The sequence below is a fragment of the Leuresthes tenuis genome, unplaced genomic scaffold, assembly GCF_036924035.1.
Source record: "Leuresthes tenuis unplaced genomic scaffold, fLeuTen1.0.hap1 SCAF_3, whole genome shotgun sequence".
NCBI lineage: Eukaryota > Metazoa > Chordata > Actinopteri > Atheriniformes > Atherinopsidae > Leuresthes > Leuresthes tenuis.
The window spans coordinates 40,257,219-40,284,135 of record NW_027325357.1 but is presented as its reverse complement, the minus strand read 5'-3'; the positions used below and the strand labels follow the sequence as shown (position 1 = coordinate 40,284,135).

The 26,917-nt window shown below is 43.3% G+C and overlaps 1 protein-coding gene across 2 annotated transcripts in view; it reads left to right on the top strand.

Annotated features, from left to right (window-relative positions):
- Window positions 1–26,917, top strand: part of plxnb1b (plexin b1b) — a 161,873-nt gene that overhangs the window by 123,377 nt on the left and 11,579 nt on the right. For both annotated transcript variants that reach the window (XR_011915228.1, XM_072383024.1), the window contains exons 21-32: window positions 102–344; window positions 5,598–5,771; window positions 5,922–6,070; window positions 21,661–21,761; window positions 22,126–22,343; window positions 22,548–22,726; window positions 22,820–22,886; window positions 24,347–24,493; window positions 24,635–24,800; window positions 25,713–25,816; window positions 25,925–26,009; window positions 26,147–26,313. Coding sequence is in view for 1 of the 2 variants with exons in the window: in XM_072383024.1 (XP_072239125.1) it covers window positions 102–344; window positions 5,598–5,771; window positions 5,922–6,070; window positions 21,661–21,761; window positions 22,126–22,343; window positions 22,548–22,726; window positions 22,820–22,886; window positions 24,347–24,493; window positions 24,635–24,800; window positions 25,713–25,816; window positions 25,925–26,009; window positions 26,147–26,313 (1,800 nt within the window). In the remaining variant the exon portion in view is untranslated. The remainder of the gene's footprint in view (window positions 1–101; window positions 345–5,597; window positions 5,772–5,921; window positions 6,071–21,660; window positions 21,762–22,125; window positions 22,344–22,547; window positions 22,727–22,819; window positions 22,887–24,346; window positions 24,494–24,634; window positions 24,801–25,712; window positions 25,817–25,924; window positions 26,010–26,146; window positions 26,314–26,917) is intronic.

Below are 26,917 nucleotides of genomic sequence, written 5' to 3'. Positions count from 1 at the left end.
TATGTTTGTGTTTTTTGGTCACCATGGAAGATGTGGAAGATAAACAAGCTTCTTTTTTATCTAAATTACTGTTTTGTTTTCTTTACCCTCTTTCTCTTTAGTTCATGGAGCGCTGTGAGGTCAAGTCTTCCTCCCTGATATTGTGCCGTTCTCCAAAAGTGGACTCAGACATCTTAGGCTCAAAGTTCACAGTAGAGTTTCTACTCGATAGCCTGCGTTTTGACTTTAGCAGTTTGAGTTCTCAGGCCTTTAGTTATGAGCCCAACCCTAGTCTGCAACGCCTGAACCTGCAGGACCCTCTGAAGGCCTACCACTACAACCCTGGCAGCTTCATCCAGCTGGAGGTCAGAAAGGCAATGACAGACAGAAATGTTGTATGAACTGAAATGGCAATGAAACTACATACTTCTGTGAATATGTTTACTATTACATTGACATCATGTGTGAAAGAATTATAACTGTGACAGTGACTTTCATATTTACAACCTGTGAACACTCACATAATTGCACATCCCAGGATGCCAGTCTTCTGATACGACTATTGCTTCTCAGGTCCTGTTCACATTTGGTGCCAACACATGTGTGTATGAATGATTTGAAAAGCACGTACTTAAGTATCTTAAGACGTGCTGTATGAGTGTGTGTGAGTGGGGTGAATGCAGCATGTAGTGAAGCGCTTTGAGTGGTCAGTTAGACTAGAAAAGCGCTATACAAGTACAAGTCCATTTAACATTTAAGTATGTGTGTTCATACGTGGCATAACAGTCTTCTTTCCTTATTTGCACACACTTGATTCCTCCACTCAACTTCTTCATATGTCTTTGTTCCTCCACAAGAGCAGAAGAGGTAGGACTGAAAAGGAGAGAGGAGGCAAGGTGACAGAGCTTGCGTCAGAGCTCATTTTGAACTTTTGTCAACTAAATATGATGTGTGACACAACTGCATCATTTAACCTATGTTCAGCTGAACGTTTCATTGCATTGGTATATTTCTGTTAGATAGGCATTAAATATGTTTGCAGCAAAGTAGAAAATAACTTTTAATTCAACTTAAAGTGTGAAACTGAGGTTCCACGCACCCTTCACATGTCTCACACTTAAAAACTTCCATGAAGGATTCACTGTTGCATCTTTGCTCATAGCTCCTCCGACATAACTACTTTCTCCTCGATTCTCTCTCCCCTGGTGCATTTAATATGACGGTATGTTTATGTAAGGGATAATGAAGGGTTAGAACCTGAGCACTGCTCACTTCCATTGTAGCACAACTTCCGTTGTGGCTTAATCATTGTGTATGTTTTGTATTTGTGTTGCAACTTTTGTATTTGGGTTGTGACTATTGCATTCCCATTGCTCCTTTTTTGTGTTGTGTTGTGTTGTGACTTTTGTTTTCATGTTACAGCTTTTCAATGCCATTGACCCTTCTGGGTCACTGTAATTTTAGAACTTGAGATATCCTTCTACTGTGAATAATTTCTGGGTCACAAGCAAGAGGACTGAGAAGACTAGGAGGCTGAAATTAGCGATGATGAGATGTGCCTAGTGTGTCCTTATATGGGTTTTGAGTGTCCACTTGTGATTGAATCAGTTTGTGGATTAGAAGATTCTCAGTCATCCAGGTCATGGTAATCATAAGAGTTTGAATAAGGGCAACTGGACTTCTTTTTGGATCTTGATTACGTTCCAGTTTTTCATACAGTAGACGGCTTCCTTGACTCCTCTGTCAAACTATCTGTCTTCCCTGTCCAGAATGTGTACATTACTTTCCTCAAAAGTGTGTCCCTTTTCCTTGAGATGTCGGTGCACTGCTGAGTCTTGACCTGAAGAGTTGGCTCTCCTATGTTGTGCCATGTGCTTGTTGAACTTGTTTGGTCTCTCCTAAATAGAAGTCACTCTTCGCTGCACAACACTGCATACTCGACACCACTCTTTGAGTGTTTTGTCCTTGTGAACCAGTCTCTGTCTGAGGGTGTCCTTGGGTTTGAAGTACACTGGAATGTCATGTTTAGAGAAGATCCTTCCAAGTTTATCTGAGATTCCAGCCACGTATGGAATTACAGTATGTTTGCATCTGTTCTTAGCTTCTCTACCTGTGTGGTTTGGTCCATTTGTGTTTGCTGATTTGACAAGGCCCAGTTTGGGTATCCACAGGTTTGAGGAGCTTTCTTGGAGTGCTGATCTTCCTTTTGTTTCCCTCAGCCTTCGTAAATACACACTCTCTGCCCAGTGGTGTAGCATTCTGATGACAGCCAGTGTGTGTTCTAGTGGATGATGTGAGTCGAAAAGCAGGTACTGGTCTGTATGTGTGGGTTTTACTGTGAACCATCTGTGTTAAGACTTCCGTCCTCTTAGATGTGCGTGGCACAGTCCAGAAAGGGCAGCTTCTAGTCTTATGCATCCTCTTTTGGACACTTGATGTTGCACAGACGCAGGGTCTTTTGGATTCCAAGAGATTTCATTTTCAAACAAGCACACAGAGCACAGCAAGGCAGGGCGATCTCCAGGCAGAGCAAAGGAACTGGGCTGTGAAAACCCTAAGCGCTCTCCTCAGTAACTATGGCGCAGAGGATGAGCGCAGCTATGAAAGGTAACAAACATAAATCTCTCCAAACTGGGAGGTAAACAGAAAAGCTATGAACACTTTAACAAAACAAATACACGCTCTCCTAATGAGGTGGATTTAACAAAAGACGAACTCTTAACAAACAGAGGCACTATGAAACTTTAACTCTCCTTTAACGGCGGTGACTATGAAAAGTTACAACGAAAAATAACTCCTTGAAAACGGAGGAAAAAACAAGGCTATGAAACTTACCGTATAGAATAAATAAACTAAGTCTATGAATAAGAATAAATTACAAATCAAGATAGCTCTACAGGAGGATCGCTCACTGCAGGCTCGTGGAGGCTATGGATCAAGGAAACTATGGTTCAAGACAAGGCTGGTAATGAAGCTCATGACGGAGACAACATACTGGCACAAGACAAGGGAAACGCAGACTATTTGAACACATGAGGGACCAAGGGGAACAGGTGGAAACACTTTGGGAATCAGGGAAGACAAGGAGACGCTCGACACAGGAGGAAGGGCAAGATACCTGAAACGAGAGGAGAAGGTCAGTGATTTTTCAAAATAAAACAAGAAATGACGAGACAAGACATGGAACAGAACATAAACCGTGACATTCCACTTCATCCATGTAACGATAAGTCACAATGGGGGACACTGGAGATCCCATGGCACAACCATGCTTCTGTCTGTAGAAACGGTCATTGTATTTGAAATAGGTGGTGGAGAGGCAAAGGTTCAACAGGACACAGATCTGATCAGGAGTGAAGTTGGTTCTGTCGTTCAGTTAATCATCTTGCTGCAGCCATTTCCTGAGAGTTCCACTGCTGCTGAAATTGGTATGCAGGTCACATCAAATGACACAATAGTTTCACTTGGGGACAGTTTCAGATATTGGATCTTCTTCACAAAGTATGTGGAGTTCTATATGTGATGGGTGCTAAGATGGAGGCAAGGTGTTTTGTAATATTATAGATGATTGAGTTGATGCTGCTGATAATTGGTCTGAGTGGGACTCCCTCCTTCTGTATCAAGGGAAGTCCATAGGTGCACAGTGTGGCCTCCCCAGGTAAAAGTCTGTGGTAGAAAGAGTGGTCAATAACTTTGTCCTTTTCCAGGTCTTGAATCTGTGAATCTCTTCTTATAGTTGAGAGGAGTCAAGGAAGCCATCAATGTTAAACTGGAAAAAACATCTTTTGGTGTCAGGTTTCACCTTCCGACAATGCAGCGTTCAGTGCGGTTACATGAGTGACATCGGATCGGATTAATGGCTAAATTACAAAAAGATTGAGTTATTCAGTTCATGTAGATGCCTTAATCTGACAAAAAAAATGGATCGGATCGGGTTACTCTCGATCTAATTAAGACCCCGAGATAACTCGATCCAAATGTACACTGAACGTGCATGTCGACGGCGGTGGATCGGATCAAGCGTTCTGCGCATACTCAAGATTTTTTCCCGCGATTGTCACCCAGAAGTCGAAGAAGACGATATTACTGTTGTTGTTGCTGCCATCGGAAAGAAATAAACAACGCGATGTGCCATTGTGCACATTCTCCATCTCCTTCATCACCACCAACAACACGTTGTTGTTGTTGGTGGTGGTGGTGGTGAAGACGTCAACAGGAAGTGTCTCTATTAGCGATAGTTGAAATGCATACAGCGCTACCTATCGTACTGGGGTATGGCATGCTTTGTGCCAGCGATTCGATTCATTCATCGCCATATATCCAAGGATAATTACCCTTGCTCAGATAAGGAGCAGAACCCAACTATAGCTATAATCGAGTTAATCTCATCATGTAGACCCACTGACTGTCTCTCCTCCCCAGGCAGTTTCACTATCATTCACACCTTGGATCCTGTGACCGAAACTCGCCCTTTCAGGCAGCTAGACAATTCAGAGGTGATGATGACTTTATCGACATGCACATTGGTCAAGGGGTTCAGTGACACGTGACTGTAATGACCCTCTCTGCTTATAAGCCGATACTCCCCACCATATAGTTCAGAACTGAAGAAGCCTTTCGGATGAAAAAAGAAGTCCAGTTACCCTCATGCAAGCTCTTATGATTGAATCAGTTTATTTATTTATTATTTATTTATTCAAATAAACATATCACCTATGACAGTAAGCCGTCAGCTGAGTAACACAAACAGGACATCATCACATCTTTTGATGTGTCTGTAAAATCATGAATACGACCAATGAGCTGAACTATATTGTTATTCAGATACTGACGCAGTTCAGATTCACGTGAAATGGTTCAGGCATTGCAGAATTGGATTGGGCTCATAACTGATAACCATGTGGAATAATTATAAACATTTCAAAAAGCTCAGCTCTTTAACCGGGGTGATATGAGAGATGAAAAAGGTGCATTGAATAAACTATTTATGATTTTACAGAGCTCAGAGTCATGTGTGTGACTCTATAACCACACTGCCACTTATAAAGACACACACACTAAATCTTTCAACCCTTGGTATTGAGATAGTTGCTGGTGTATTTTGGCCTATAGAACCATCAATAAGTATCATAATATCATCAATAATATAATTTTGGCCACACAACCTTTATACTACATAAAGTTATTTAAAAACTAAGTGTGAAACAATTGACACAAATAATCACAAAAAAATCTAAACCTTACTGTCTACTTTTGTGCTGGATGGTGGTGTGGTGGTTATCATGCCTCACAGCAGGGGGGTTCCTGTTCCAAATACCACCTGTAGACTTTTCATGTTCTCCCTGTGCATGTGTGAGTTCTCTCCAGGTGCTTCGCACTGTCCAAAAACATGCATGTTTGGTTAACAGGTGATTCTAAATTGACCCTAGGAAATGAGTGTCTGCGTGCATGGTTGGTTGTCAGGTTTGTCCCTGTGTGATGCCTATGATGGACTACTTTTTAATATAACAACAAAAATATTAGCCCTCCTCTGTGTGACTATTGTACCTATCAAGAAAAAATTACAAGAGCTAAACATGAAGAATATATGAAGTTGTTCATTGTCCTTGTTCTCTCAGGGGGACAACCTGGACCTGGCCATCACTAAAGATGAGGTGGTGCTTTTGATAGGGGAAGGTGTCTGTGCTCTTAAGACTCTGACCAGAAACCATCTATACTGTGAGCCACCACCCCATCAGCCTGTCCCAGCCTGTAAGAAATGCGAGGGCTCTGATCAACTGCCTGAATTCACTGTGAGTCCACCCTGCTGCCACTTTACAACCAAAGAAAAATTTTAATAGCATGTGACTTGACAATTTTAATTCACTGAATTGGCACTTAATGGGTGTGCTGTTATTTCAAACATTTAAAGTCTACTTAAAGATGAGGTTTGTGTGTTTTAGGTCCAAATGGGCAACCTAAACTTCTCTCTTGGCAAGGTTCAGTATGACAATCTAAGCCTGTCCACATTTCCACTGGAAGCTCAAATTGGAGTTGGGGTTGGAGCCTCCATCGTTGCCCTCATTGTTCTCATTATCGTTCTTATCTATAGGTAAGTGGGTGGAGTGTGTGTCTTTTTCCTGTTTCTCTTTATTATTATTAGAATACTGTTGCAATGCTGTAGCATTCTCACTATTGTTTTCCTGTTTCCCTTTATTATTATTCCAACTTCTTAGTTCTTCCGTACGTTTTGATGTTTAACTACTTTTGCATACTTTCACTGGTTTTAACAATTGTGGTATCAAAACGTTCAGCTTGTTCAGCAGATTATGGCAATATATTTTGGTGTTTATAACTTTTATACGTTTTAAAATATTTCACTTTTATTCAAATTTTCCCGTCATTCAAATTAATGGGAAATGCTTTCAACTCTTCCTCCTCTTTCCAACCTAACTACTCCTGCATACTTTCAGCTAGAGACACCATTCAAAGTTTAAATGGGTCAGAAGACATTCAGCTATTACGACGCAGTTCAGCTTCTTCAAATATTAAGCCGATTTTGAAATGTGACAGTTTCAAAAACATGAACATTTTAGCTCCTTCTTGATTTTTATGAATGAGCAGCCAGCAGTGACACACTGATTATTTCCAGCTTTTTCTGATATTCAAACAAATTCCTCTAACTTTCATACAGTTTAACTCAGAGAAACAAATTATACCTTAAAATGTAGGAACAGTTGTTCTCTTTCAGCCAATGTAACTACTAAAGAGCTCAAATTTACAGAATATCAGCTATGAGCCTTGAAGCAAGAGAAACCTTTCAAAATCTCTCACCAACTCCAATGGAAAGTTTGGTATGACACCAGAGACAGGTTCAACTGTGTTCAACTCGCTGCTTTCACTCCATTGAAACAAAAACTACATTAATGCGTTCCTCTAACCCTTCTAGTTCTTGTGGTCTTCAAATTATTTTCCTCGCTCTTACAGTTTTCTCACAGGAGGTCATAGTATCCATTCAGCTAGTGGCGTGCACAGACTTTTTGAAGGGCAGGGGTGGAAAGAAAAAAAAAGGGCACATAGAGTGTGTCCTCACCACTGTAGAGGGAACTTTAGCACGCATTTTGGCTCCCGAGAGGACACTTGAGGGCACTTTAGCACACGTTTTGACTCCCAATAGGGCACTTTAACACACGTTTTGGCTCCCAAGAGGGCACTTTAGCATGAGGTTTTTCAACAATGAATTTTCAACCTGCCCCCCACTTGGGCATGCAAGTGTATTCAGCTATTTTTGCTGGTACTACAGTGAGCTCGTTAAGCCGCAGCTGTTTACAAACATTCTTGTCACTGTGATGACGTCTGTCTTCTACTCTGCTACATATTATACTGCAGCCATTTTAACTATTACTCACTTGACTTCTGCTAAATTTTCACATTTTTCTGCAGTGTTTCCCATCTTTTGGAATTTTTTCACTTTTTGTTTTGCATTTTTCTTCTGTTTTCTGTACTTTTCTGCCTTCATCCAGCTCCAGCTCCTTTCAAAAATACCTTTCACAGCAGTACCTTCCAACTACCCGTCCTTTTTGCATTTTTCCTCTCTTTTCTTCAGTTTTCTGCCTTCATCCAGCCCCAGGTCCTTTCAAAATTACCTTTCAGACCTTTTGAAACTTGAGCAAATAACTTTCTGCCAAATTTTCACTATTTTCAGAATTTATCATATCATATCATGGTCAGATATCCCCATTCAGCTCATCAGCATTCTCACTGCTATTTCGCAAGAACAGCTTTTTCTAGTTGTCATTATTGTTGTCTCAAACCCCAGATACTCAAGGCAGATGGCTACCCTTCCTGAGTCTCCTTCTGCCAGAGGTTTCTTCCTGTTAAAAGGGAGTTTTTTCTTTCCACAATCGCCTCGTGCACGCTCAGGATGGGGGATTGGATCAAAGAGAAGTTTCGGTGCAATCTGTTGGTTTCCCTTGCTAGTTTACTTTTTGTTAATGGCTATGTATGAATTTGACTAATTTGGAACTTAATTAATTTGATTTGATTGGATTATGATTGTGTTACAATGAATTGGATAAAATTGGTTTGAATTGGTCTATATCATTTAAGTGCCTTGAGATTGCATTTGTTGTAATTTGGCACTATAGAAATAAAGCTGAACTGAATTGAATTGTATCTGTGTCGTCAGTCTTAGGCAGGTAAACTGGAACAGTGCGAGGTCGGTACCGAGTGCAGTGGTTCGAGTGAAAACTATAAGGCGGTGGGAGTGGCAAGTACAACCTTGTATGGACCTTCTCTGCTTGGCTTGTGACACTGGCTTATAAAAACCTGGTAATCTGGTTGGAAGGCCTGAGCATCCACAAGGATCTTGTCCTCTCCCTTCTCGTTGGCTTCTTTGACCTGTTGGAAGATAACCTTGAGTTTAAGTTAAGCCACGTAAATAATCACTCAAATATTTCTGCTGTTCAACTGTTCAAGCATGGGGCCTTCAATTAGGTCCCTGATACTGTGAGAGTAGCATGGACCAATGAGGATTTCATCCGGGGTTAGATATGCTAGTCTGTTCGTCTGTGAATGCATAGCCATAAATGCTAATAGAAATACATCAACCCAGTTAATTCTCTGCTCGTCGTCTGCAATGATTTGGCTTTCGTAGTCTTCAGTCCCCCATTTGCATGTTCAAACTTCTGTTTGACACCTAGAAATTTGAACATTTCCCAGATCATGTTTGACGCAAAATGCTCACCATTGTCATAAGAGGTAGTATCAGGAATCCCAAATCATGGAAAGACTTCTTCACTGTCTGCCTCTCTGTGATCCTGTTTTCTTGTTGGACTTGCTTCTATCCAGCAGCTAAATCGATAGACTACGATCAAAATGTAGCATTTACCTTGTGCTCGGTTCAACATGTCTACATAGTCCATCATAATATGTCTGAAAGGTCCTGTCTTAAAGTATATGGGTAAAAGACTTCCTAATATTATACTTTGGACATTGTTTACATTATGATAGTTCTATATCATAGGGAGAAATAATGCTTCTCACATTACTGACTTTTTCAATATAAAATCTGATAAATATTCTAACATGTTGAACAAAAATAGCAGTAGCTAACTCCGCATGAAGTGACCAACCGTCTCAGAGCACAGAGTAAATAAGCGTGCGGTCGATGAGGTCATCCAAGTAGACGCCTATATAGAAAGCCCCCTGAGCCCACCTAGTTCCCTGGAGGACAACAACATGGAAACTATGAGCTAATATTGCAATAGTACGCGTTCATTCATTCATTCATTCATTCGTATTAAAGTATTGGTGAAATAAAGACAGATAATGCCTTATTTCGAGGCTGCATCGTCTATGCCCTGTTCTGTCACAGTTTAGTCATCCAATCATCAGTTAACTCCACTCACCTGTGCACACAGCTGCCTCTCATCACATGCAATCAGCCCAGCATATAGTCACCAGCTCCACACTCTATCCTTTGCCAGATTGTCTTTGCCATGCAAGTCTTTCCAGCGTTCTCCTGCCAGCTTTACCGGTACCGACCTCGCCTGTCCCTGATTCCCTGCTTCGTCTGCCTCCTGGTAATTCGACCCAGCCTTCTGTCCCTGACCAAGAACTTTGCCTCTCCTCTCCTGATTCCTGTTTGCCGGTTTCTAAACCGTTTGTCTGTCTGCCAGAGTTTCAGTAAAGCCTTGAACTTTTTACCACTGTCTTCTGACTCCTTTGTACTGCAATTGGGTCCATACACCACCCGTTACAGTACAATCTGGCCAGACATGGACCCAGCAGGACCAACCTCACCACAGGATCGGTTTGAGAGGATTGAGCACGCACTCATGCAACAGCAGCAGAGAATGGAGGAGGCTGATGCATACGCCAGACGAGCTACAGAGGCCAACACCAATGCCTTTGCAGCCCTCTCTGCCCAGTTGCAACAGCTGATGTCCACTCGCCCTCCTGCAGTTCCAGTCCCCACACTGGAGACTCCTGCTCCAGCTCTGCCACAGCCCAGAATGATCTCCGAGCCCAGAGTGGGAACCCCTGAGCGATATGATGGAAACCCTGAACTCTGCGGTTCATTCCTGACCTCCTGCTCCTTACTCTTCGGCCTGCAGCCATACACGTTCGCCACCGAGGATGCCAGGGTGGCATACGTAATTAGCAACCTGACCGGCAGAGCCCTCTTCTGGGGAACAGCAGAGTGGGAGAGAAAGACTTCCGCCTGTGCATCATTCCATGCCTTCTCTGAGGAACTACGCAAGGTGTTCGGGTTGGGCACTTCCGGATCTGATGCCGTCCGTGATCTGCTCTCCCTGCGCCAAGGGAACCAGTCAGTGGCTGACTTCTCCATCGACTTCCGGACCAGGGCCCGTCGAAGCGACTGGAACACTGCGGCTCTGCGCGATGCTTTTCTGCATGGTTTGGCAGACTACATCAAAGATGAACTGGTTTCCTATCCTTTACCTTCCACACTGGACAGTCTCATTGAACTTACTGTCCGACATACAGGCCCGGAGAAGGGAGAGGAGACGGAACACTCCTGGTCATCTCGACCCAGCCCGCTGGCCAGGTTACTCATCTGCTTCCGGTTCCTCTTTACCCGCTATGGATATTGGTGTAGAGTCTGAGCCCATGCAGGTGGGCCGCACCAAGCTTACACCCGAAGAGCGAGAGCGCTGCCGTAAGGGGAATCTGTGTATGTACTGTAGACAAGCTGGACATTTTATGTCCCGCTGCCCATTAAAAGACAGGGCTCACCAGTGAGTGAGGAAGTCCTGGTGAGTCACACGGCAGCAAAGTCTTCCTCCTCAAGCTTGCGCCCGCTCTTCCAAGTCAAGCTCCTCCTTCCTGGTGGTGCACACACCCTGCCCACTTTTATAGACTCTGGTGCAGATGCCAACATTATGGCTGAGAGCTTAGCTATACAACTCGGACTTAAGAAGATTCCACTTGACACCCCAATTCCTGCCAAAGCCGTTGATGGCCATCTTCTGGAGACTGTCACTCACCAGACTTCTCCTGTCCACATGCTACTTTCCAATAACCACCATGAGACCATCCAGTTTCACCTCCTGTCATCTTCCAACATTCCACTGATCTTAGGCTACCCTTGGCTATGTCGACACAGCCCCCACATCGACTGGGCCACAGGGGGCATCCTCGGTTGGAAGAACTCCTGCCACCAGGTCTGCCTTAAAGAGGCCTCTGTACCCCAGCAGACAACGCACTCCAGTTCCTGCCCTGACTTGTCCAGAGTTCCTGCCGAGTACCATGACTTCCGGGAGGTGTTCAGTAAAACTAAGGCGACTTCATTGCCCCCTCATCGGCCTTATGACTGTTCCATTGACCTGATGCCTGGCACTTCACCTCCCAAGGGGCGTCTGTACTCCCTGTCTGGTCCTGAACGGGAGTTCATGGAGTCTTACATCAATGACTCCCTGGCTGCCGGTATTATCCGACCCTCGTCGTCTCCTGCTGGGGCAGGATTTTTCTTTGTCGAGAAGAAGGACAAGACCCTGCGCCCCTGCATTGATTACAGGGGACTTAATGACATCACTATAAAGAACCGGTACCCTCTTCCCCTCATCTCCTCAGCCTTTGAGTTACTTCAAGGAGCCATGATCTTCACCAAGCTCGACCTCCGTAATGCCTACCACCTTGTCCGCATCCGAGAGGGGGATGAATGGAAGACTGCTTTTAACACGCCCACCGGACATTATGAATATTTGGTGATGCCATTTGGCCTCACCAATGCCCCGGCAGTTTTCCAGGCCTTGGTCAACGACCTCCTCAGAGACATGATCGACAAATATGTTTTCGTCTATTTGGACGACATCCTCATTTTTTCTAAGTCCTGCGAAGAACATATCCACCATGTCCAGACGGTCCTCCAACGCTTGCTGGAGAACTCACTTTTCGTGAAGGCCGAAAAGTGTGAGTTTCACTCACAGACTGTGTCATTCCTGGGTTACATTGTGACTCAAGGTCACCTGGAGATGGATCCTGCCAAAGTGGACGCAGTTAGGTGCTGGCCAGTCCCTAAAACCCGTAAGAAGCTGCAGCAGTTCCTGGGCTTTGCCAATTTTTACAGGCGCTTCATCCGGAACTATAGCTCCATCGCTGCCCCTCTCACAGCCCTGACATCCTCCAAGACTTCCTTCCGATGGTCCCATTCTGCAGATACAGCCTTTCAGACCCTGAGGGACCGCTTCAGTTCTGCACCCATCCTCCAAGTTCCTGATGCCGAACGGCAGTTCATCGTAGAGGTGGATGCATCTGACATGGGTGTAGGGGCTGTGCTGTCCCAGCGAGCAGCCAGTGACCAGAAGATCCACCCATGTGCCATTTTCTCTCGGCGTCTTTCCCCAGCCGAGAGAAATTATGACATTGGTAACCGGGAACTCCTTGCTGTTAAACTGGTCCTGGAGGAGTGGCGGCACTGGCTGGAGGGAACCAAGCAGCCCTTCCTGGTGTGGACGGACCACAAGAACCTGGAGTACATTCGAACCATAAAGAGACTCAATTCTCGACAGGCACGATGGGCCCTCTTCTTCACTAGGTTCAATTTCACCCTCTCCTACAGACCCGGCACCCGCAACGTCAAACCTGACGCTCTGTCACGTCAGTTCCAGAGGGAGGATGATGGCACCAGTGCTCCTGACACCATCCTTCTGTCCCCGTGTGTTGTGGCATCCCTGACTTGGGAAATTGAGGAGAAAGTAAGAGCTGCCACAGAGGGTCAGCCTGGTCCTAGTGCCTGCCCTACTGGATGTTTATTCGTGCCTGCAGCTCTGAGGTCGGATGTACTCCAGTGGGCCCATGGTTCTAAGTTGACCTGCCATCCTGGGATCCAGAGAACCCGGGAGGTTCTTCTACAACGTTTCTGGTGGGCCACGTTACAGGAGGACACCCGGGAGTATGTCAAAGCCTGCCAGATCTGCAATCGGAATAAAACATCGCGTCAAGCACCATCTGGCCTCCTGCAGCCTCTCCCAGTGCCACATCGCCCCTGGTCCCACATTTCAGTGGACTTGTTGACAGGCCTGCCACCATCCAATGAGAAGACGGCTATTCTTACCATTGTGGACCGCTTCTCTAAGATGGCACACTTTGTGTCCTTGCCTAAGCTCCCGTCAGCTAAAGAGACAGCCCAGCTGCTCCTCAACCACGTCTTCCGCCTTCATGGGATTCCTGTTGATGTGGTCTCGGACAGAGGGCCCCAGTTTTCATCAGTGTTCTGGCGGGAGTTCTGCAGCCTCTTGGGAGCCACGGCCAGTTTGTCATCCGGGTACCACCCGCAATCTAATGGCCAGACTGAGAGGAAGAACCAAGAAATGGAGACGGCCCTCCGGTGTATGGTGTCACAGAACCCATCCTCTTGGTCCCAGCATCTGTTGTGGGTGGAATATGCCCACAACACCCTTACCAGCTCCGCCACCGGTTTGTCTCCTTTCCAGTGTGCCTACGGTTACCAGCCTCCTCTCTTCCCAGCCCTGGAAGGGGAGGCCTCTTGCCCTTCAGTTCAAGCCTTCATCCGTCGCTGTCGTCGGACCTGGAGCCATGCTAGGGCCTCCCTCCTGGAGGCGGCAGACCAGTACTCCTCAGCAGCCAACCGTCATCGCTCTCAAACTCCACAATACCAGGTGGGCCAGAAGGTTTGGCTCTCCACCCGTGACCTTCCTCTGCATGTGGAATCCAACAAGCTGGCTCCCGAGTTTGTTGGGCCCTTCACTATCGAGAAGGTCATCAATCCTGTGGCAGTCCGGCTCAAACTCCCTCGGTCTATGCGGGTGCACCCGACATTCCATGTGTCCAAGGTCAAGCCGGTCAACGAGAGCCCGCTGGTGCCTGCTGCTCCGCCCCCTCGTCTCATTGAAGGGGGACTCACATATGAAGTGCGCCGCATCATTCGCTCCCGCCGACGTGGAAGGGGCTGCCAGTACCTCGTCGACTGGGAGGGCTACGGTCCGGAGGAAAGATCCTGGGTTCCTGCTCAACACATTTTGGACCGGGGTCTCATCCAAGTCTTTCACCAGCAACATCCGGACCAGCCCTCCCCCAGTAACATCGGCAGGGGCCCTCGCCATAGGACGCCTGCTGCTGGCCCTTCCACTGCCCCGGACCAGTGGGAGGACTCCCTGTTGGAGGAGGAGGCAGTGGACCCACTGGCGAACTCGCCTTCCTCACAACCTGAGGATGGGGAGTTCTCGGGTTCTCCCGAGTTTTAGCCCGCCTTCCTGTTCCCCCTCCTTTGGGGACGTCAGGGGCCGTCCCTTGAAGGGGGGGGTTCTGTCACAGTTTAGTCATCCAATCATCAGTTAACTCCACTCACCTGTGCACACAGCTGCCTCTCATCACATGCAATCAGCCCAGCATATAGTCACCAGCTCCACACTCTATCCTTTGCCAGATTGTCTTTGCCATGCAAGTCTTTCCAGCGTTCTCCTGCCAGCTTTACCGGTACCGACCTCGCCTGTCCCTGATTCCCTGCTTCGTCTGCCTCCTGGTAATTCGACCCAGCCTTCTGTCCCTGACCAAGAACTTTGCCTCTCCTCTCCTGATTCCTGTTTGCCGGTTTCTAAACCGTTTGTCTGTCTGCCAGAGTTTCAGTAAAGCCTTGAACTTTTTACCACTGTCTTCTGACTCCTTTGTACTGCAATTGGGTCCATACACCACCCGTTACATGTTCACTCCGTTATATGGATCTCGAGGAATCTAAATATCTTCCGAAGGACGCCGACTTTCTCAGTGAGTAGATGAGTGTATTTCATGCCAGAAATAAGGTCTAGGTTTAAAAATACCAGAGTTTCCCTTTAAGGGACGTGAAATCAATGGTTTGATCCCTGTCCCTCGTATATTATTCCACTCACCGCGGGGAAAGAAGACCAAGCAAGCGGAGAGTCTGGATAAACACTCCTCACGGCCCCATAGATCCAGGCTCTGCATATCCAAACAGGGATGGGGAAGAAGTATTCCCCTCCATGGAAATCGTCTGAACACAGGTGATCAGAAATGCTTAATGTTGCTTAACTCCACGCTTCTAAAACAGCCTGAGCTTCACCAAGACATCTGGGGCAAAGGGTGCAAAGGGCGCTCTTTTTCATGTCAACGATCAGATGTATCAAGAGCGAAATTACCGTGGAAATGGAAACTTCGTGGCTGGCGTATGCACTTTTCTACAACTGTTGATTCTTTGGCGACACTTAGAGGTGATGCTGGGAAACTGTTATAATAAATAAATCTGAAAACGATTAGTCCTCAGACTGTGATGTGCACATGTGAGACAAATGAACAATTAATACTGATAAAGAATTAACACACCCATGTGTCTGCAATTACACAAGTGGATATAAAAGCATGCGCAAAGTGGTGCAATGCATACTATTAAAAACAATAGCTGCTTTAGCGGTATTAGAAGACTTTGCAAATGCTGCAATTCGTATAGAGCGTGTGTTCAGAGACAGAGAGGATTTGCTGGCACATGATGGCAACTGGCTCATCAACCGCTTTAGGTTCCAGAGGGTAATCATCCTGGAACTGTACGCAGAGCTGCGGCCGGCGATGGAGCACAATACAGAGGCCAACCGATTGGGACTGTGCCAGTCGACCCTGAGCCGAGCCGTGCCAGCCGAGTGGGATGGAACTATCTGCATCTCAACCAGGTATATCAAATTGCCATACAATGCAGGTCAACATTAAAGCGCAATTACCACCTTAATGTTGGACCACTTCTTCTTCACCAGCATTGACAGCCTCGCACACGCTCTCCCACCCACTCCTCTTACGTTTGTTGCTTATCCTGGAGGACAGCATGCCAAAGAGCACATTTTTGCGGGCCTCCATTTCAGAAAGTAACACCTCCATTTCGCTTTCCGTGAAGTTGTTCTTTTTTCCCGTTTTTAGTCTTTTTCTTTTCATTATTTTCTGATTGTGCAGAGAGGGGAATCGCAGGTGCAGGGCGCATTTAAATATAATTTGCATATTTAAGTAGGGACGTTGACAGGGAGGTGTTGGGATTCATGCATACGCACAGATTCATACATCTGGATATTTTTGTTGGAGGGTATTTGGGTTTGAGTGTACGCTATGTTTCAGTAGGAAATCAATACAAGTCTTTGTACGTGAGGCCCCTGCTCTTTCCTCCTCCGTTGTTTACGTGGCCCCAGGAAGGCATTGCTAAGGATGCCAGATGAGGATCCAGCCTGTGAGAAAAGAGAGGGGAACGCCAGCACAGGATGATGAGCTGTCATTTTCCATCATTGAGGATCTGATAGAGAAGAGGGGGCGATTGTAAACTAAAACAGGTAAAACATTGCTGATGCCAAACAAAAACAGCAGTGCAGAGAAAAGCAGCACTACAGATTTACAGGACATACTGCTTTCGGCAGTTGCCAAGCCAGACACAGGTGCCATCATATCAGAAGCATCATTGTCACACCATTTGCAGTTTAATGTTCTCGATTGAATGCCCAAATGCTGGAGATCTTGGGCAACCACTTGATTGTATATTGAGGGTGAGTGTACAAACCCTTGAGGCAAACGTTAGTTAGTATATTGTTGCCCCTGATATGAAAATGCAAACAAATGCTGGGAATCTGGGTGAATAAGAATACTAAATTAAGGCTGCAAGAAGCGTTGATCTGACATGAGCACGTGCACACGTTGGGGTAGGTGTTGGACGCCGACTCCTTTAAGCATAAAAGTTATGGAAATCTTTCTCAAAATCTCAAATCAAAAAAGGGTGTGGCCGTGGCAAAACCTCAGAGTTCGACGACTGGCCATTGCTCGCCATGAAAAACAAAGAAGCTTATAACTCCCACATACATTATCCAATCTACCCCAGACTTCATATGTTGCACTTGGGCTCCACCCAGAATATATGTATATGCCCAAATTTACACATGCTTATAGCGCCACCTACTGGTGGCCAAATAAGTCACTTATAACTCCTCTATACACTGTCTGATCTTCACCAAACTTCATAGGCTGCTCTTCTGCTCCACCCAGAACGCATACATATGACCAAACTTACACATGATTATAGCGCCACCTGCCGGTGGCCATAAACGTCACTTTTTATGTCCGGCGGTACTACGCCTGACTGGGATTCTCACATCCTGCTCCACAGTTCATGGACAACTGTGCTGTATGATGCGCATCAGGCGGCGTCCAACACCTACCCCGACGTGCACATGTGCTCGGGCCCGATCAACGCTGCTCTCAGCTTTAATTATTAATATTATTATTATCTTGATTCTTGATTATCGTATAGAGCAAACTTATTCGAATTACTTCACCACCTTCTTTTTCCTTCATGCAGGTGCATCACCGTTGGCCTTTTTTAAAAAAAAAAAAGGAAAATTGGCTTTGACAGACCAGAAACTCAATAAATTCAACAAAGTAAGTTTAGGATCAATCACAGTTCAAAGCATCCATCCATTTTCTATACCCGCTTAATCCAAGTCAGGGTCATGGGGTGCTGGAGCCTACTGCTTCTTGTACAAAGACAGCTGGGTCTTTGTACAAGAAGCAGCGTACACCTTGGATAGGTCAACAGTCCATCACAGGGACTCATAGAGACAAAAAGCCATTCACACTCACACTTACTCCTAGGGACAATTTAGAGTCACCTTTTAACCTGACATTGGCGGTGGGAAGCTGGATTTCCCGGAGAAATCCCAAGAATACATGGGGAGAACATGCACACTCCACACAGAAAGGCCCCTTGCTGTGAGGCGATGGTGCTGACCACCACACCACCGTGCAGCCCCAATTCAAAGCAATAACTCAGAAATACAACAAAAGCTTGGTTTGCTTTTTTTCTAGTCCCACTGCTTACTCCCTGTGCAGTTTAACAGTGTCACAACCGGTAGAAGGGGGTTGTGCGTGACATGGATGAAGTAGGACCCAGATGCAGATAATTATAAAGTAAACTTGATTTATTAAAACAAAAGGCGCAGCTGAACCGGATGACAATAACTCTAAACTGTGGAATAAATTAAACAAGACTATGGCTGTGGAAAAACGAGAGGCAAAACCTGACCTGTCAAACCTGAAAAACATGAATCTCGTGGCATGAGTGAAGTTGAGGATTTTGCCAAGAACTGAGGAGAACCTGGAAACTAAATAGTGTGGTGAGGTGATTGGAGATGGGGTGTATCTGTGAAACAAAGACAGGTGACTTGAGTGAATTACTGATATGAAAAGGAAAAACATAAAACCTGAAAACAAGACATGACAAAAAAACAAAACCCAAAATATGACATGACAAACAGTAAGTGCACTATTTTTTGATTATCAGTCTGAGACTGATGATCACTGACTCATGCCTACTCTGAGCTCAGAGCCCCATTGGCTACAAATGGAGCATTTTTAACAGAATCCTCACAAAGTTAGATTCTTGAATTGAATACTTATTTAATTTTCTTCACTTATATCATAAAGTTTAAACAAAGCGATAGGATTTTGTTAACACCCTGGGAGCATTGGGGGGTTATGGGACTTCATTAGCACTCCAGCCTGTACCAAATCTCTTATTATAAGCATTATCCTGTCATCATGTCCTTTATAGACTTGATTTTAAACTTTTAATGTTTGTTTTTAAAACTCTTAACGGCCTCACCCCATTGTATTTATCTGAGCTTTTAACTGTCCGTAATCCTAGCAGAGCTCTGAGGTCAACAAATCAACTTTTGCTGGAAGTGCCCAGGTCAAAATACAAACCACTGGGGTGACCAAGCCTTTTCCGTTGCTGCCCCCAGGCTCTGGAATAAGCTCCCCGCCGAGATGCGTCTCCTTTCCGACCTGGGCCTCTTTAAATCTAGGCTAAAAACCTCCTTATTTAGGATGGCTTTTAATTCCCAGTAGTATGATGACACTTTTATCTTAACTTATTCGATTTCGTTGTATTTTATTGCTTTTACTGTTGTTTTATTGTTTTTATTTATTCTTTTATTTATTTATTATCTACTGTAAAGCACTTTGGTACACCGAAATAGATTGTTGTAAAGGGCTGTATAAATAAAGTACATTTACATTTACATTGTATTATCAGATGATGCCTGTTGTTGTAAAGCTTTATGCTCTCATATTAAAGGCTCCCCTTAATCATTCACCTAGTTGGCATATATAATCATTTTTCAAAGGATTTCAAAGGATTTTATTTCAGATTTAACTGCTAATTTTATTACCTTGCTTCTCCATTTTTTTATTCAGCAGTTCAAATATACAATTATATACATTTTCTCCTGCAGTATCACACTATCACACAGCTGTTGTACAACATTCATCATACTATGCGCACAAATCTTCTGACCACAGTTAATCTACAATTTTTAAAAGCGTTTAACCATCCTTAGATAATGGTCATCCATTAATTAGCATAGTGGACAGCATAGTGGGCTTTAGCTGCTACTTCCTCAGCTATTTAATCTCTTAATTTAATTGCTTCCTAGTCAGGCACAAGCAATTCTCATTTCCTTTTCTTCAAAATATACTCTCTCTAAAATATACTCTTATAGAGAAAAAAATTTAAAAAAGAGAGGTGAGTATAGTAACTCACCTCTCTTTTTTTTATTTTTTTCTCTTCTTCAAGGCCTACATAAAGACAGACAAAAAACGCATCACTGTGTACTTCTACATTAGACCTTCTAACAACCTACTGAATTCTTTCTACTCACTTATCCTTTTACCACCAATCATATCTGTGTTTCCTGATATCAAGTACCAGATATGCCTTTGGAACACAACGTATAATCAAATTACATATCAGCTTCTCCCATATATCCGTTCACTCTCAAACACACTTATTCCTTTCCATGGTAGTATTAATGAAGACAAACGCAGAAGATGCTCGAGTGGTATGGCGCATGTCCCATGTTGGCAATATCTATTTGCAGTGATTGCTGGTTTGAGTCCAGCAATCACTGCAACTCTGTATATAACGAGGTCAATGGGAAGTGTAACCAGCTGCGTCATGGCTGACTACTTTTCGATGCCTTACCGTGTCAGGCTCTTGGAAGAAAGCATGTGTTCCAAGAGAGTGTAGACATCCTTTCAGAGACAGACAAATGGCTGACATTGCGATTTAAATTGCCAAGGAGCCACAACTCCAGAGAGAAACATGCCGATTGAACCCAATTCCACCACACGTCCAGGTCCTCACCACCCTTGGATTTTTAGCCACAGGAACCTTTCAGAGTGAGATTGGAGACAGATCTGGTGTGTCCCAGTCCTCTGTGAGACGTGCGCTCCCCTTGGTCATCAAAGCTCTCGTCAGTTTATCACCCATGGTACATCAACTTCCCTTACACCGCTGTCCAACAAGTACAAATTAAGAGTGACTTTCATACCATGGCTGGATGCCAAACATAATCAGAGCAACGGACTGCACACATACGCATCAAAGCACCTGATGCGTTCCATTTCCTCAACCGCAAACAGTACCACTCCATCAACGTCCAAATCATATCAGTGATTCCACTGAAATGCCTGACAGTGCAACTTCACCTATTATGGAGCGTATTTTTTCATCCAACTCGATGACACAGATATTCCCTTGACCTCTTCCAGTTGCAGTCATCAATATCATATCAGTATCATATCAAACCATTTCTTCTTTATTTCGGTGACAGTATGCACCACAGGTGACAAGGAATTAACAGCACTCGTAATTTTTTCCCATTCATTTGCTTTAGCAGGTCCCGTAATTTCACTGCTGACACTGTTAAAAAAGACAGATTTTCCTTTTTTGATCTCTGAAAGCAGAACTTCAAACTCAGGGCCTGTAAAACTTTCCTTTTTGCGCCTTGATGTCATTTTCATGAATGAACGCTTCCTGGCACAGGAGATAGGAAGCGTAGCCTTGTATGGTATTATTTTGGGCATGGAGTATGCAAATTTACTATCCTCGTACATCATGTTTTCACAGGTCGTTTACACACTTTAACAAAGTTAAGAGCGTTTGTTGAATTTGATGTGACGTGTTCATACAAGACTTTCATGCGAAAAAAGTGAGAGAAATTTTGAATAAGACTGTGAAAATGCTCTTGCATGAGGCCCAATGTGGGAATCTGAGTGTGTTTGCTGGTTTGAGTTGCTGCTCAGTTCTCTTTTCCTTTCACTTTCTGACACGGTTGAAAAACTGAAATTCAAATGGTGTATCCAGGCCAAAAACAGTCATCAGGGAGCTTCAACCGCCATTCTCAATGTGCTGCAGACAAAGCCACTGAGATTTCCACAGTATACTTTTCAATCCTTTGAACTCTTTCAAACTGTAGGAGCACACCTCCAGCACAGAATTGTTGTAATTTGAGTGAATTTCAATAATAGGTGCAATTTTATTCATCTCTCATTTTTTGACATTGTTGTCTCTCATTTGAACCGTTAGTAATACTTAATGGTAGAACACTGCAGCACTTTGGCTTGATCAAAGTGAGAGCAGAGTGCAGTAATCAAAAGGGTTAGATTGATTTACGTATCTCACAAGTCTATTTTGGTGTTATAAAATCAGCTATTGATTCTATTGTGATCCTCCATGACTTTCAATTACTTGATCCTTGATGTTGGGTCTGATCAAATTAAAACTCTTTCACAGTTTTACCTGATTTGCACTAATCCAATGTGTGATTGGTATGACTTCTCTTCTTTTCTTTAAACTTGCCTGAACCCTCTTTTCTGGTCTGTGTTGCTCTCTGGTAGGAGAAAGAGTAAGCAAGCTCTAAGGGATTATAAGAAGGTCCAGATCCAATTGGAGAACCTGGAGACCAGTGTGAGAGACCGCTGCAAGAAAGAGTTTACAGGTTGGGGAGCAGAACAAAATGATGAATTATTAGAATTTTTAGAGATGACCCAAAGAGTCCTTTGGATCAGAATGACTATATTTTGAGCTTGTGGAGGCCAATAAATTAACTTTGATTTTGCACCAGCCTTTTAAAATTATCCTAGAACATCACACTTCATGGATGACCTGTTCCTCATATCCCATATGGCTGTAGTACAGCAATTTAATGTTTGTCTACCAGCACTGTCCAGGGCTAATATCTACCAGCATCTACCTCCCTGCACAATTGCTAACATGCACTTAGAGTGTTATATGAATATGAGAATTAAAGAGCTTTTGACAACACCACCTGACCATATGCCCCTCTTCCTCACCTGACCCAGACCTGATGACAGAGATGATGGACATGTCCAGTGACCTGGTGAGCTCAGGCATTCCCTTCCTTGACTACCGAATATATGCAGAGCGCATTTTCTTTCCTGGTCACAGAGAATCTCCTCTGAGGCGAGATCTTGATGTTCAAGAGTGTCGGCGTCAGACAGTGGAGCAGGGCTTGGTACAGTTGTCAAACCTGCTCAACAGTAAACTATTCCTCACTAAGGTAGTCATCATCACCATTAGCGTCACTGCTAATTGTCCTTCTGTGTAACTTATTGTTAGCTTTGATGTTAGCTGTAATGTTATATCCTCATTTGTAAGTCACTTTGGATAAAAGCGTTTGCTAAATGCATAAACATAAAACAATGGCACTTTGTTGATAATTTGTGTACTTTCGGGTATAGTTAACCTTTCATTTTTTCGTCAGTTTATTCACACCCTTGAGAGCCAACGGACCTTCTCTCCCAGGGACAGAGCCTACGTGGCTTCCCTGCTGACGGTGGCACTTCATGGCAAACTTGAGTATTTCACTGACATCCTCAAGACTCTCTTGAATGACCTGGTAGAGCAGTACGTGGCCAAGAACCCCAAACTGATGCTGCGAAGGTAAAAAAAAAAAAAAGGAGGAAGATCAGAATGAATGTCAGTTTAAGCTTTTACTAAAACCTTTCAAAGTGTTATAACCACGTTTCTTTGCAGAACAGAGACTGTGGTAGAGAAGCTTTTGACCAACTGGATGTCCATCTGTCTCTATGCTTTCCTCAGGGTCAGTTACTATATAATTTCATAATTCTTAGTCAGGTACTGTATGCTTATGTGCAATACCCCAGACAAATAATGTTCTCTTTCACCTTGTGACTTATTAAGGCAATAAGGCAGAAGCATTTTTTTTTCTTTTTTACAACAGGTTTATAAGCTACTCAGCGTCTTTCAGTTTTTGCACATTTTGTGATGTGCAGGGTTTTTTCCTTCTTCAGTTTGAAGTTGGCCATAATGACCCAAAAAAATAAAAAAATCTGTATGGAACGGTCCAGTATAAATGATTTTTATTGTATTTTTACTTGAAATTGAACATTTTGGAATTTGTTATCAGTAACTGAGATATAATGAGAGGAGAACTGAATATTTACTGACTGAATGTGGTGACAGTAAGCTATCCCAGTAGTGTTAGTTTAAATTGAGGCAGATCAAGATAACTAAGCATACTTTCCTCTTTCATGAGGTTAAGCACATACAAACGTTGGTATTTGTAAAAACAGGGTATTTTCCTTCTTTATTCCTTCAAAATCACAACCATAGAGCACTGTTTCCAAAAAAGTTTTCATACACATAGAAAGGCGAAACTCAACCAGAGCAACATAAGTTCCACAGTGACAGCTGACTGCTTATACAAAGGGTAAAAGTGATAACACTTATTTTGTCCAAACCACTTTTTATGACAATCCAAAGGTTGCCGTCATACTTTTTTTTTTTTTAAATGGCTCAGTGAGCAACTTTTTCTGACAGTACTGACAGGTTATCATATCAGTTGATCATCATAGTTGTCTTCCCCTCAATATGCAAGTTTGGGGCAAAGAAGCTCAATACAGTCAATTTATTCTCAAAGTTGTTCCATCAACTAAAGGTCTGGTCAAGTTTCATCAAACCAAACCATAATGATGTTGCATGCCAAAAACCCTGGTTTACCAGTCCATCCTTAAATATTTGGGTTAGTGAAAATCTTAAACTTAGAAAGTGTTTTCCAAAAAGTTTTCATGCGCAAAACTGCATTTGCATGTGGGTGATAGGGACAAACGCATTGAAGAATCTGCTCTTATCAAATGACCTTAAAAGAATGAATACTTTTTGTAGTATCTTATATGTGATGTATCCCTGTAATAAAAGTCCAGTTTTACTTCTATGGAATAGATTAATGTACAGTCTTTATATTAAAGTACTTAGAAATGTCTACATTTACAAAGCCTATTAAACAAGCTACATTCAATAGTTGAATACTTTCTGGTAAATTTATGTTAAGATTTTCCCTAGAGTTTGTATTTACATATACACTCTACACAGACTTTTCAGCCTTTTTCACACAAAGTTACAAACTGCTAATTTAAACATAATGAAAGCTTGTCCAAGCCCTTTAATCTCCCATAGAATGTGTTTGGTCAATACTAAATACTGTGTGTGTGCATGTGTGTGTGCACGTGCATGTGTGTGTGTGGGTGCGCACGTGCATAGGACTCAGCAGGGGAGTCTCTGTACATGTTGTTCAGGGCCATAAAACACCAGGTAGATAAAGGACCAGTGGATTCTGTAACAGGCAAGGCCAAGTACACCCTCAATGACAATCGGCTGTTGCGAGAGGACGTGGAGTACAAGACCCTGGTGAGAAGAACCTAGACTGACAGACACAAACGAACCTCTTGTCACCACTGAAACATTTTTATGACCCTCAGGACATTGTATTTTTTTAGCACCCCCCTTTACTTCTCTCCTCTCTTTCTTCATTTTCTTTGTCTTCTGCAGACGCTGAATGTGTTGGTGCAAGGTGGAGGAGTAAATGAGACTCAGCCAGTTCCCTCCAAAGTTCTGGACTGTGACACTATCACGCAGGTGAAAGAGAAACTTCTGGATCAGGTGTACAAGGGCACCTCCTTCTCTCATCGGCCCCAGGCCACCTCACTGGACTTGGGTGAGAACCCAAAGACATGATATCACACAGCTGGCACCTGGTCAAGAGGGTCTCAATCGTGCAAACATGACACACTGAATTGATTAATTGCAGAAGTTGAAAATCATTCAGTTTACATTTTATGTGTCTGTGTCAGCATAGTATAAATACTTAGGAGGTGGTAAATAGTTGCATTCCAGCATTTGTTTAACTGTGGTGCTCTCTTCAGCAACATAAAAATAGATACTGTCAAAGTTCATTGACTGGTCGACCTTTTCTGGTCTCTCCGGCCCATACTGTCACATTCATGCATTTCCCGATGCATTATCAGCTCCTCAGTGTGACACAACATTTGAGGTTGAAGGTTGAACCATATATTGAATCACGCATATCCAAAGCCTGCCTGCAGAGTTCAAAAAAGTATTTTCAAAATGCTAGTGTACAATTACGTTGTAGTTATTCAAACTCACACAATATGGAATCTGTGTTCAAGTATTTAGCACAACAATTACTAACAATACTTTTGTTGATACTCATTATGGAAATTTAGAGTTTTTCAATTTCCTGAAAAACTATTTGAAAATGTTGATGACTCATTTTATGCTGATGGGGATGTACATACATTTAAGTTGTTTAATTTTTAAATGCCTTCTTGAATTTCGAATTTTAGCCAAACTAATTTGGAATGTTGTGTCTGATCAGGCCTGTAGAGCTGATAACCACAAAAAACTTAGCTTTAAGGGGTGGTCCAGCCTCCCTAACATTTACTTTTATAAGAAATATTAATAGCACTTTGCTTGCAATTTCATGGGAAATTTTAATGATAGGATGATCTGTAAATATTTTATTGAGAATATATTGATTTTGTGAGGACAGTGACAAGCTTGTCCCATGGAAATGCTCTGTTTTGACAATTTACCTGCTCTTTTACAGAGTGGAGGTCTGGTATTGCTGGTCATCTCATCCTGTCAGATGAGGATTTAACATCTGTTGTGCAGGGCAACTGGAAGCGCCTTAACACACTGCAGCATTACAAGGTGACAATTGTCACCTTATGCTCTATAAAGTGGCAGCAATGACTCTTAGACATTATAGGGCAAGGATGATATGTGATTTGTCTTTGGATATTTTGTTTTGCTGATTAGGTCCAAGATGGAGCTACAGTAGCACTGGTCTCTCGCCACGCCAAAAACATTCACCATGACAACCACGACTACATAGCTGGAGAGAGTGAGTTACTTTGGATTAATTACCTAATGCTTTTTTTCTCATATCCAAATTTTTACTGAATTTATGGTATTGAAGGCAGGTGAAGATTAAGTTTGGCATTCCTGGTTCGTGAATCATATTAATTATTGTATGAACAGAGACTCCAATGCTTGAGGATGCAGATGAAGGTGGACTGAAGCTGTGGCATTTGGTGAAGGCCAGTGAGGAGACTGAGCAGCCCAAACACCGCAGAGGCAGCCTAAGGGAGAGGGAGAGAGCCAAGGCCATCCCTGAAATCTACCTTACTCGACTGCTGTCCATGAAGGTACACATACGCATACTCTTTGATGAATAAGGTTCAGTCCAACCAAAGACTGTTCAGTCCAACCACAGATAGAATAAGGTTCAGTCCAACCACAGTTTAACATGTACTAGCCTCTACTTAATGATAACATGAGATCAGTACAATCCATCCATTTTCTATACCAGTCCATGACAAAGTTAAAAGTTATTGGGGTTACATCAGAAAGAAAATTCAGCAAATTAGATGGTTCTTATTGTTTTTTCCCTGTTTTTGATAAAAACTTAAAGATTCACATGTACTACCTCAACTAGTTCCTTAGTTTTTCTTTTGAAAAACCCATTAGTTTGTTTATGTAGTGTCTTCCTTCTGGCTATTTCCATTCCTAATGTTTGTATGTGTTGAACAGTAACTGAACCAGCACTGAGATCCAACAGGACAAGCACAGAAACAAGTCCGCTATCAGAGGCTAAGAGGAGATCATTGGTAACTTTCACCAGTGCTGTTTCTGTGCTATGATGCACTCTGAATCCTGAATGAAACTCTTCAAACAGATTATTTCTATGTAAATGATCACAAAGTTGAACTGAAACTATTTTTTCAAGAACTTTAGACAAAAAAGGGAGAT